Here is a 12,240-nt window from a genome sequence, read left to right as displayed (position 1 = left end):
CAGCTCCGTTTTTTGTTCTCAAGATTGCTTTGGCTATTCGGGGTCTTTTGTGTTTCCATACAAATTGTGAAATTTTTTGTTCTAGTCCTTTGAAAAATGCCCGTGGTAGTTTGATAGGGATTGCATTGAATCTGTAGATTGCTTTGGGTAGTAGAGTCATTTTCACAATGTTGATTCTTCCAATCCAAGAACATGGTATATCTCTCCATCTATTTGTATCATCTTTAATTTCTTTCATCAGTGTCTTATAATTTTCTGCATAGAGGTCTTTTTTCTCCTTAGGTAGGTTTATTCCTAGATATTTTATTCTTTTTGTTGCAATGGTAAATGGGAGTGTTTTCTTGATTTCACTTTCAGATTTTTCATCATTAGTGTATAGGAATGCCAGAGATTTCTGTGCATTAATTTTGTATCCTGCTACTTTACCAAATTCATTGTTTAGCTCTAGTAGTTTTCTGGTATCACCTTTAGGATTCTCTATGTATAGTATCATGTCATCTGCAAACAGTGACAGCTTTACTTCTTCTTTTCTGATTTGGATTCCTTTTATTTCCTTTTCTTCTGTGGTTGCTGTGGCTAAAACTTCCAAAACCATGTTGAATAAGAGTGGTGAGAGTGGGCAACCTTGTCTTGTTCCTCATCTTAGTAGAAATGGTTTCAGTTTTTCAGCATCGAGGACGATGTTGGCTGTGGGTTTGTCATATATGGCCTTTATTATGTTGAGGTAAGTTCCCTCTATGCCTACTTCCTGGAGGGTTTTTATCATAAATGGGTGTTGAATTTTGTCAAAAGCTTTCTCCGCATCTATTGAGATGATCATATGGGTTTTTCTCCTTCAATTTGTTAATATGGTGTATCACATTGATTGATTTGCGTATATTGAAGAAGCCTTGCATTCCTGGGTTAAACCCCACTTGATCATGGTGTATGATCCTTTTAATGTGCTGTTGGATTCTGTTTGCTAGTATTTTGTTGAGGATTTTTGCGTCTATGTTCATCAGGGATATTGATCTGTAGTTTTCTTTCTTTGTGACATCTTTGTCTGGTTTTGGTATCAGGGTGATGGTGGCCTTGTAGAATGAGTTTGGGAGTGTTCCTCCTTCTGCTATATTCTGGAAGAGTTTGAGAAGGATAGGTGTTAGCTCTTCTCTGAATGTTTGATGGAATTCGCCTGTGAAGCCATCTGGTCCTGGGCTTTTGTTTGTTGGAAGATTTTTAATCACTGTTTCAATTTCAGTGCTTGTGATTGGTCTGTTGATATTTTCTCTTTCTTCCTGATTCAGTCTTGGCAGGCTCTGCATTTCTAAGAATTTGTCCGTTTCTTCCAGGTTGTCCATTTTATTGGCATAGAGTTGCTTGTAGTAATCTCTCATGATCTTTTGTATTTCTGCAGTGTCAGTTGTTACTTCTCCTTTTTCATTTCTAATTCTATTGATTTGAGTCCTCTCCCTTTTTTTCTTGATGAGTCTGGCTAATGGTTTATCAATTTTGTTTATCTTCTCAAAGAACCAGCTTTTAGTTTTATTGATCTTTGCTATTGTTTCCTTCATTTCTTTTTCATTTATTTCTGATCTGATCTTTATGATTTCTTTCCTTCTGCTAACTTTGAGGGTTTTTTGTTCTTCTTTCTCTAATTGCTTTAGGTGCAAGGTTAGGTTGTTTATTCGAGATGTTTCCTGTTTCTTAAGGTAGGATTGTATTGCTATAAACTTCCCTCTTAGAACTGCTTTTGCTGCATCCCATAGGTTTTGGGTCATCATGTCTCCATTGTCATTTGTTTCTAGGTATTTTTTGATTTCCTCTTTGATTTCTTCAGTGATCACTTCGTTATTAAGTAGTGTATTGTTTAGCCTCCGTGTGTTTGCATTTTTTACAGATCTTTTCCTGTAATTTATATCTAGTCTCATAGCATTGTGGTCAGGAAAGATACTTGATACAATTTCAGTTTTCTTAAATTTGTCAAGGCTTGATCTGTGACCCAAGATATGATCCATCCTGGAGAATGTTCCATGAGCACTTGAGAAAATGTGTATTCTGTTGTTTTTGGATGGAATGTCCTATAAATATCAATTAAGTCCATCTTGTTTAATGTATCATTTAAAGCTTGTGTTTCCTTTTTTATTTTCATTTTGGATGATCTGTCCATCGGTGAAAGTGGGGTGTTAAAGTCCCCTACTATGAATGTGTCACTGTCGATTTCCCCTTTTATGGCTGTTAGTATTTCCCTTATGTATTGAGGTGCTCCTATGTTGGGTACATAAATATTTACAATTGTTATATCTTCTTCTTGGATTGATCCCTTGATTGTTATGTAGTGTCCTTCTTTGTCTCTTGTAATAGTCTTTATTTTAAAGTCTATTTTGTCTGATATGAGAATTGCTACTCCAGCTTTCTTTTGGTTTCCATTTGCATGGAATATCTTTTTCCATCCCCTCACTTTCAGTCTGTATGTGTCTCTAGGTCTGAAGTGGGTCTCTTGTAGACAGCATATATATGGGTCTTGTTTTTGTATCCATTCAGCCAGTCTGTGTCTTTGCTAGTGCCTTTTTAACTGCATCTTTAACTCCATTTCTCTTTTGTGAACCTAAACTATCATATACGATTCTGTGACTTTCATTGTTTACATATTTCTTTTAATTCAATTACTACTTATTTTACAACTATTAATTAAATACCTACTATGGACCAAGCCCTGTACTAGATCTTGGGGTTACGAGAGTGAATAATTACACACATAGCCCTTGTCCTTACTCTTTTCTCAAATTAGATGGGGAAGCAGATCTTAATCAAAAAACCACACAGGTTAGGTTGAAATTACAACTGGAACTGGTGCTGCAGAAAAGAGCTACATGGCACTGGGAGCTACATGGCACACTAAGGGTGACACAGTCTACAAAGGGATGGGAAAGGGGATGGAAAATCAAGGAAGGTTTCCCTAGGAAAGCACAGTTGAGCAGAGACCTCAGGAAGGAAAGGGAGGGGAAGAGTCCTCCAAGCAGATCCACAGCTCTGACTCTTGAGGCTGGCTTCAGCAGCTTATTCTGATTTCGTGGTTCTGCAGTGGGAACCTAGACTCTACGTTTATAGTAAGTACTCCTAGTGCTTCTGATATACATGGGCTCTTGCTTATGCTTTGAAAAAATACTGAGGCAAAGAATATACAGAGGGCTTCCCTGGTGGCACAGTGGTTGGGAGTGTCCGCCTGCCGATGCAGGGGACGCGGGTTCATGCCCCAGTCCAGGAAGATCCCACATGCTGCGGAGCAGCTGGGCCTGCGAGCCATGGCCTCTAAGCCTGCACGTCTGTGCCCTGCAACGGGAGAGGCCACAACAGTGAGAGGCCCGTGTACTGCAAAAAAAAAAAAAAAAAAAAAAGAATACACAGAGTTATCTAGTGTTTACATATACACACATAATGTATTAAGTATCCATTTCTTGTGGGGCTGCTCTATGTCAGCCAGTACACTAGGAATGCTCACTTGTATTTGTCCCACTCTTCTGGCCTTGTCTCTGTCCCGCTCTGAGCATCCAGTCTGACTGTCCCAGTCTTCCCCATCTGCACAGTGAGGGGCTTGGACCGTATGACCTCAATATCCAATGGCTTTGAGACGCTGAAAGTGTGTTTTCCCCCTCTCTGTAGATGCACTTGCCGCAAAGGTTACGTTGGCGATGGCTCGACGTGTTATGGAAACATCATGGAGCGACTCAGAGAATTAAACACTGAACCCAGAGGAGAATGGCAAGGAAGGCTGACCTCTTTCATCTCACTCCTGGGTACACAGCCATGGGTGCACATTTCCACAGAAAGCGCAGTCCTCTGATGGGCAAGGACATCTGCCAGACACACAATCACTCAGAAAGGGGTGTGCAGGATAGGCAAGTCTTGTCTATTGGGATCAGCCCTTTCTAGGAAGGGCAAGTGGGAGGAAAAGGACAAGCAGCTGTTCCAAGGAGATGAGAGTTAGTGCCAAGAGATCCAGCAATGCAGCAGCTAAGGACAAAGTCCTGGGGTCACCATCGATTAACAGGTCTGCAACAACAGTGAGATAGGCAGCTACCGATGTGAGGATGGAAACCATCCTCTCTCCCTTGACCTTATGGGTCCTCCAGCTGGGAAACAATGTTGGCAGGTAGTAGTGGGAGGCACTATCCATGCTCCTCAGTGAAGGTGCCATTTGAACATGGGGCAGAGTCTTGACGGTGTGTTACTGACCATCTCACATATCGCTGGGTGTTTAGCATCCTTGGTCCCCCAACCACTAACAGTCTATAGTGACACATTCTCTGCCAGCCCCCAGGCAGGGTGACAGCCTAAAACACCCTCCTGCCTTTCCAAACACCCTCTAGAGGTCATGACCTCACACTCCCATAAGAATGAAATATAGCTGATCACAGCGTTAGACAAGATTTCCCATAAAACACAAATTTTGCCAGTCGACAGGAAATAAAACACAGGCTTGAGCAATCAACAGAATCCTTAAAATATCATCATCTAGAACTGACCAGTCACCAAGCATGATTTCCCAGAAAGAGCACGGGCGGAGGGGGAAGTGTTCTGCACCGGTCAGTGCTGTGTTCTCAGCGCAAATAATGTGCCTCCTACACAAATGACCCGCTCTTTGCAGGACACCCTCCAGGGAGTCAGGCATTACTGGCAGACCTCAGGGCTCTCCCGCCTTCCTCTACACACTCTTAGAATATCAGTGAGAGCAGACAAGGGGGACAGTGTCCTTTAGACATTTCCCTGGAGGAAAGTCCAGTCACCCTGTCACCTGCCTGGTTTATGAGGTGCGGGTCACACTGCCTCCTGTGTGAGAGCACAGAGCCCGTCCTGCTGTCCCCGCCTCCCCAGGGGCATGGAACAGGACCAGCTATAAAATTTCTAGAGCCCAGTACAAAATGAAAAGACCAGGGCTTTTTTGTTCAAAAAGTATTGAGCATTTCATGATGGCAATGACAAAGCATTAAACCAAGAATGAGGCCCTTTTTTTTTTTTAAGTATTTATGTTTGGCTGCGTTGGGTCTTCGTTGCTGCGCACAGGATTTCTCTAGTTGTGGCGAGCAGGCTTCTCATTGCAGTGACTTCTCTTGTTGCGGAGCGCGAGCTCTAGGCCCGCGGGCTTCAGTAGTTGTGGCACGTGGGCTCAGTAGTTGTGGCGCACAGGCTTAGTTGCTCCATGGCATGTGGGATCCTCCCAGACCAGGGCTCGAACCCGTGTCCCCTGCATTGGCAGGCAGATTCTTAACCACTGAGCCACCAGGGAAGTCCCAAGAATGAGGCTCTTCTGAGCTGGCCCTGATGGAGCAAGGGCTGCATCTTCACTCACTGAGATGGCAACAGCTCAGAAAAGTCAGGCACAGAGGCAGAGGTTGTCCAAGGATGTTGTCACATGACCCTCATGGACCCTCTCATCCCGGGGTATCTTTGAGTCAAGACTGTGGCTACAGGAAAAATCACACAGTTGTGAGGAACACTTGGGGCCCTCACATTCTTAGCTTCCCAGTTCACCTAGGGCCTGCATAATACCAATTGGAATGGAGAAGCTCAGGAGTCAGAGGGTCTAAGTGGACCACAAGGGGCATTGCCTGATTTTACTTCTCATGAGCTACTGACGCATTTAGTGTTTTCTTTCTTTGTGTATTTCAACTCCTAAGACAAAGCCTATGCTTGGCCACTGAGTAACCTGGGACCATTTACCGTGCTGTTGCCGACAGACAAAGGGTTAAAAGGATTCAATGTAAGTATTTTAAATAATCTTGTTTTATAAATAAGGACTAATGTAAAAAAAAAAAAAAAAAAAAAAAAACCTTAGTAGACAGTACCCTCTTTATTTAAAGTGGGAAACCCCATTAAAATTAAACCTACCGATGATGAGATGCAAATTTTTTTATAAAATTCTTTGAGCAAAATAAAACGTCCTTACGGATAGTATACAAACAGTAAGTGCACAACTCAATGAACTGTCACAAAGTGCATGTTGATGTGTCTAGCAAGACTCCCCCAATGCCCCCTTCCAGTCATTACCCCTCAAGGGTGATCACTAAAGGTTCTCAACTGTAGTCACGTGACAAATAAGATTTGCATAAGGCAAAACTGCTCACTTCCCACAGAGAGAATTAAATTAACATACCAGCTAGGTATTTGCTTCTTTAAAATCATCATGAATGGTAACAGTGGTAGGGGAAACTAGAAGAGAATTGTAGTCTTCAGCGTGAGCAGCTGCTGTCTCAGATAATGTCAACCAGTGGGAATGGAGCCCATAGTGCCCAGTGGAGGTTTCCCATGGTATCAGTGCCATAGTTAGATTTGGTTTAATGTAGGTAATGAACACACTGATTTGTGTGAAATTGGTTTATATACGATCACAAAAATATCCAAGATATTTTGTGATCATAATTTGTGCTGCATTCAGGTAACACCCAGCGAGTTTCAGACTCTCTGCTCCTAATATGCCACCACCATTCATCCGTCCAAGACGAATCTGTCATTAATCTTCAGAGATGCACTCACACGTCTCCTGTGGGGAAGGAGAACTAGTGAATGTTGAAGGCATCTGGGCTAGACACTTTGCATGTGGTCTCTTGTTTAATATACAGATTGAATTTACACAGTTGAGAAAAGGTCTCTGAGTGATTGTTGACAATACAATATTGACAAAACGTCAATTTGATCCAAAGGATTTCGAAAATCTTAATTTTGCTCTTCAAAAGCTCCATCGGTCCACTCTACTGGGTCTTTTCACACAATTTCACATTTCATTCCCAGCTGCTTCCTGGGCTCAAGATGACTGACCTCTCAGCACCTGCCAACCACGTTGGTCCTCCTGGCCCCAGCGCTATGCTCTCCCCATGATGTCCGGTTCCCTCCCAGAGCACCCCCCATGGTTTGAGAGCGTACCGTGCCTCACCTCTAGATTTCTGCTCCCTTTAAGGCCTGGCTTAGGGCAGCTTATCTCTGGGAAAGTCATCTGTATCTGAAAGAGCCCAAACTCAAGCCAGGGTGAACTAGCTTTGATGTTTTTGATGCTAAACAAGTCATAACCTGAATCACAAACCTCATTTTTCCCTTCAAACCACAGTAGAGACTGAAGGAATCGGCTTTCTTTTCTCAGGTAAAAGAGCTTTTGCTGAATAACGAAGCTGCTCAGTACTTTGTGAAACTCCACATAATTGCTGGGCAGATGAGCACCGAGCAAATGAATAATACAGACACATTCTATACTTTGACCGGGAAGTCAGGGGAAGTCTTCAGCGATGATAAGGTAGGTGAGGGTCTCTCTGATTTTCACTCCCAGAATGAAGCTGCTCACTGAGTCGATGGCCATAGCCAGCTCTCTCTTGGTGTCCGGGGGTCATGAAAGGTTCCAGAGAACTTCTTTCCTTGTTCCTTATTTGTCAGAGTACTTCCCTACACAGGAAAGAAATGGAGAACAACACTGGAAAGGGTCAGGTGGGAGAGGGGTGGGCTGTTACAGGAAGGGAATTGTAAAGTGATTCTGCTCTGGTCTGAATTAGTTTTCAAGGCAACCATCATTCAACTACCAGCAGGAAGGAGAAATTTACAGTAAACCTTTTTCCTGGAAGCATCAGCAGAAAGCCAGATCAGCACTCATCTTACGAAAGGAAATGGATTGTTTGTTTTAGATTGCCAGGGTTTATCCATTCTCTCCAACTCAACACTGCATCTCTCCTAATGCCATCAATTCTGTTTTGTTTTTAAAATATCTTCCTCCTCTTTCACAAATAACTCTTTTTGTGATTTTACTGAGCTGAAGGGCACATGGTCAGTCAACAGAGAGAGTGTGTATGGGGGCAGGGGTTATGACCTATCCTGTTGCATTTCACCAAATATCAGTAGTTGATAGATTAATGAGCACTTACTACGTGCAAGGTACTGGGGTAAATCTGGATTTGTGTTACATAAGGCTCACAACAGTCCTGTGAAGGCTTTTCCAATGGGAAAACTGAGAGGTAGCACAGTAAGGGCCAGAGCCACGATTCAAAAGCAGGTGTGCCTGACCCCAAAGCCTGAATCCTTCACCAGTGGGTTGTACTGTGTGTGTGTGTGAGGATGGATGGATTGACGGACAGACAGACAGAGGAAGATGTGGTTTCCTTTCTCACAAGGACATGCATTCATTCCTTTATTCATTCAACAAATATGTTTTATTGTGTGCCTCTTCTGTCCAAGACACTAAAGTAGGTAATGAATTTACGATAAATTGAATAGTTTGGGGCCTTTTTGTAGCTTGCCATCTATGGTGGGGAGACTATAATGCCTTATTCTCATTTAGCAATCACTGGTAGTCAGAAGTGATTTCATATGTTATCTCATTTGATCTTAATGAAAGACCTGTGAACTCAACTGAGCAGAAACCATCATTCCCATTTTGGGGATAAGTGATTCATCCAAGGTCACACAGCCAATAAATGGCACAACCCAAGGATTTAAGACTTCTTCTAATCCAGTGCTCGATTTTTCAAGGGCACACATTAATTTTTATTTTTCCTTGGTGTTTTAGGACAGTCACCTGAAGCTTAAACTCTGTGGAGGCAAAAAGAAGGTAAAAATTATACAAGGGAACATAATTGCTTCCAACGGGCTCCTGCACATCCTCGACAGAGCCATGGACAAGATGGCGCCCACGTTTGAGAGCAATATTGAGGTGAGATATTTCAGGTAAAAGTGACGTCACCTCAAATCCATCTCCCTTTGCTCCCTGGAGAGTCACTCCCAAAAAGAAAATGAATGCCACCACTATGTGCTTGTACTAGGACCCCAACCATGGGGAAAACAGGATAATTTCTGTTTTTAGTAGAATTCTGGGCACCTCTGAGAGAGAGAGAAAGGCATATAGTAAGTGTAGGAAAGATGTTGATTTTATGACCTTTTTCATAGTCACACCTGACGACTCAGACCAGCTGTCGTGAAAATTTATCCCTTGTGCTTTATGGAGGAGATCCACACTTACATGTAAACTCTGTCATCAGTCTTTTCTTGTTAGAGCATCTAAATATTTCCTAAACCACCTTATTTTTTTTCACTGAATTTTAAGCAAGATGTCTCTTTTTAGCAAACCATAATGACAATGCTACAACCAAGATACAGCAAGTTCAGATCTTTGTTAGAGGTATGTACTTTTCATGAATTTCTAGAAAGTGTTTTATGTGCAGTCCTTTGTAAAATTAGCAGGGGGTATCAATTATAAATACTTGCTGGGGAATTCAGATATTTATCTGAGATAGGTTGCAGATATACATTTTCATTTCTCAAATGCAGGAAACCAGTGTGGGACATGTCTTAGATGAAGATGGGATTGGTGGACCATATACCGTTTTTGTTCCAAGTGATGAAGCATTGAATAACATGAAGGATGGCACTCTCGATTATCTCCTTTCTTCAGAGGTATTGTATCCTACTGACTCTAATGATGTCATGTCAGGATCACTGCTTCAGTCTCTGTCCATACAGGCTTTTTCTAAATTAAGGATGACAAATAAGTAGCACATGTATCACCATCTACCCTTCTGCAAAACAAAGGCAGACATCATTAATCAATCACAGTACTCTGGAGTTAAGCCTAGATGTGGCTACAATCTCCTCAGTAGAGTTCCAAGTAGCTAAAAGACCAGTCGATCAGGCTGGGCACAGGAAATAGAATCTACATGCAACCCCAGCTCTGAATGGTTGGTTTGATTTGTCCTGGCTCTTCTAATATTTCTTAATAGCAAAATCATAATTTTAAGTTCCCTACAACTCTAAAATCATCTAGAAAATGAAGCCTAATGTAGGGCATTCTGGGCCAGGTCTAGGCTAAACTTAAAGGAATATAATGTTATTTTTAGGGGCTCCCGACTCTCCTTTCTGTTGTTTTCAGTTCTCTCCACAATAACCCTCTCCTTATTCTCCATAAATCTTCAATTCTCTCACGTGAGATTTTTTTACTCTTTCACTCTAGGGTATAAATGACTGATACCATTTAAAGTGTTTTCCAGAAATATCAGCCTTAAACTGAAAAGAAGGTTAGCTAATTATGGAATTTTTTTTCACTAGAATGTCAAATAGTGGAATTACAGGAAGGACCACAGACTTTTTTCAGTACCCTGAGGCCCTACCATTGCCTACCATGTTGGCAATGGGGCAAAACTACCTATGACCTCATATAGATCAGTGTTGACTATATAGAATGAGGGGGGTCTGAATCTTTTAGAGTAGTGATCCCCAAACTTTAGTATGCTTAAGAATTACCCATGGAGCTTGTTAAATAAGCTGATTCCAGAAGCTCACCTCAAGCGTTCTGATGTCATGGCAGTGGAATGAGGCCCAGAAATAGACATTTTGGTAAGCACCAACTTTCTAACTCAGGTATCCCAGGTCACACTGTTTTTTTTTTTTGTTTTCTTTATTCGGTTTTTTTTTTTTTTTTTTTTTTGCGGTACGCGGGCCTCTCACTGCCGTGGCCTCTCCCGTTGTGGAGCACAGGCTCCGGACGCGCAGGCTCAGCGGCCATGGCTCACGGGCCCAGCCGCTCCGCGGCATGTGGGATCCCCCCGGACCAGGGCACGAACCCGCGTCCCCTGCATCGGCAGGCGGACTCTCAACCACTGCGCCACCAGGGAAGCCCCACACTGTTTTTTGGCACTCAGAAACTTGTTGCCTGAATGATGTAGAGGCTCACATACTTTCAGGTACCTATAGCATATCTTGCATTCAGAATACTTTGGATTAAAAAAATAGATATCAAGGAGCTAAGTCAGAAGGTAATCTCTTACATTACAAACAGATGTTAAACGTATTGATATGTGAAGATTTGCTACAGGTTTCCACTTAAAAAGTCAGATTTCCCAGTGCCTTTAAACTAGGGTGTTATTTTAAAAATATGATTCACACTCAAGTTTCCTGAAACCTAGCTATTACAGGAAAACTAACATTCTTCTCTTTAGAACTCACATTCATATTTAATTTTAAATCCAAGAAGTAATCATTTCTGCCCTGGGAAGGTATTAAAATTCTGAGATTATATGGCTTCTCTGAATGCATAGCTTCTAATTTGATACATATATTTTTAATAATAATAAAGGAGTTCTCAGACACCTAATCGGGTACATTTAAAATTAAAACAAAGCCTTTAATTTAGACTAGGATAGAAAAGATCAGCCTCCCTGCTTTTCTGTCAAGTACCTTGGCTCGGGAAGCTCCTCTCTTTTCCTTGTAGCTCCTTCCAGTGGTGACTGGAGCTGCTTCACTCAGGCTCTCGAGAGTAGATATGTCTCTTCCCGTTCAGTGAGATCCCATCGGTAGCTTGAAATCAGCCTCTGGTAGGAATATTGACACCATGGAAATTGGCCAACACTATAAATCAGGGCATATTTTCTTCCCCATAGAAGGGATTTACCAGCACACCATTGCCCCTGGCTCTCAATCTCATTTCTCTCAAAGGCGGTATCTTTCTGCTCACAAAGAATATAAAACCTCAAGTCTCTTTATCCTGAGTCTAAAACAGTTTTTCCACTTCAACTTCTAGGTGAGGAATAGAACAATCATTTCTACCAGTTTTCTCTGGTCCAGAGTCAGTGTGGGTTTAAAATTCCTCAACCTATGGGAAGCTCCTTCTCTCTCACCCATCTTAAGAGCATCCTTTAGCTTTATCTTCAGGGAGGAACCTTAGCTGGAGACAAGAAGATCCCCATCAGTTATGTGCCAATGAAATGGAAAAAAATTGATTTCATTAGAAGAATACTTTTCTAATTCTGCTTTGGGAATGCATCGTTCCCAGTGTATCTTTCTGCTTCTCTCTGAAGCAAAATTTCAGTTCTGAACCATCCCATCCCTGCAGAGACCATGGCTCTCAATCACAAGCCCCAGCTTATGACTTCATCTAGACAGAAATAAGAGCAAAGGGAGCAAGAGACCAGCCCTTGCCAATTCACAAAACCTTGCAAGCTAAATGGGACAAAAGAGGTGAATTTACAGAGTTCAAAGTCATAGTCACAGCTTGGTAGAAAAACTTCTCCCTTTCTGTCCTCTGGCACCAAAAGGCTTGGTTTTTGTTGTTGTTATTGTTTGTTTGCATGTAAAACAGCAGGTAGGAAATGAATGTCCTCATAAAGGAAAGAATGCACTGCTCCAAAAGGCTCTCCAGCGACAGCACCTGAAGGGACATCCTGTCGACCTGAGCCTCACTGGACTAAACTATCTGAACCATATGGCCCCCGGCCAGATAAGGTGGCAGGCACACAC

At 42.2% G+C, this 12,240-nt stretch overlaps 1 protein-coding gene across 1 annotated transcript in view; it reads left to right on the top strand.

Moving 5' to 3' along the window:
- STAB2 (stabilin 2) overlaps positions 1 to 12,240 on the top strand; it is a 157,632-nt gene that overhangs the window by 46,138 nt on the left and 99,254 nt on the right. The window contains 6 exon segments of the mRNA XM_032647269.1: positions 3,640 to 3,773; positions 5,655 to 5,737; positions 7,112 to 7,261; positions 8,522 to 8,665; positions 9,074 to 9,130; positions 9,280 to 9,405. Coding sequence (XP_032503160.1) covers positions 3,640 to 3,773; positions 5,655 to 5,737; positions 7,112 to 7,261; positions 8,522 to 8,665; positions 9,074 to 9,130; positions 9,280 to 9,405 — 694 coding nt within the window.

The sequence above is a fragment of the Phocoena sinus genome, chromosome 10, assembly GCF_008692025.1.
Source record: "Phocoena sinus isolate mPhoSin1 chromosome 10, mPhoSin1.pri, whole genome shotgun sequence".
In the NCBI taxonomy this organism is placed as follows: Eukaryota; Metazoa; Chordata; class Mammalia; order Artiodactyla; family Phocoenidae; genus Phocoena; species Phocoena sinus.
Note: the sequence above shows the minus strand (reverse complement) of the source record. Positions and strands in the feature narration are given on the sequence as shown.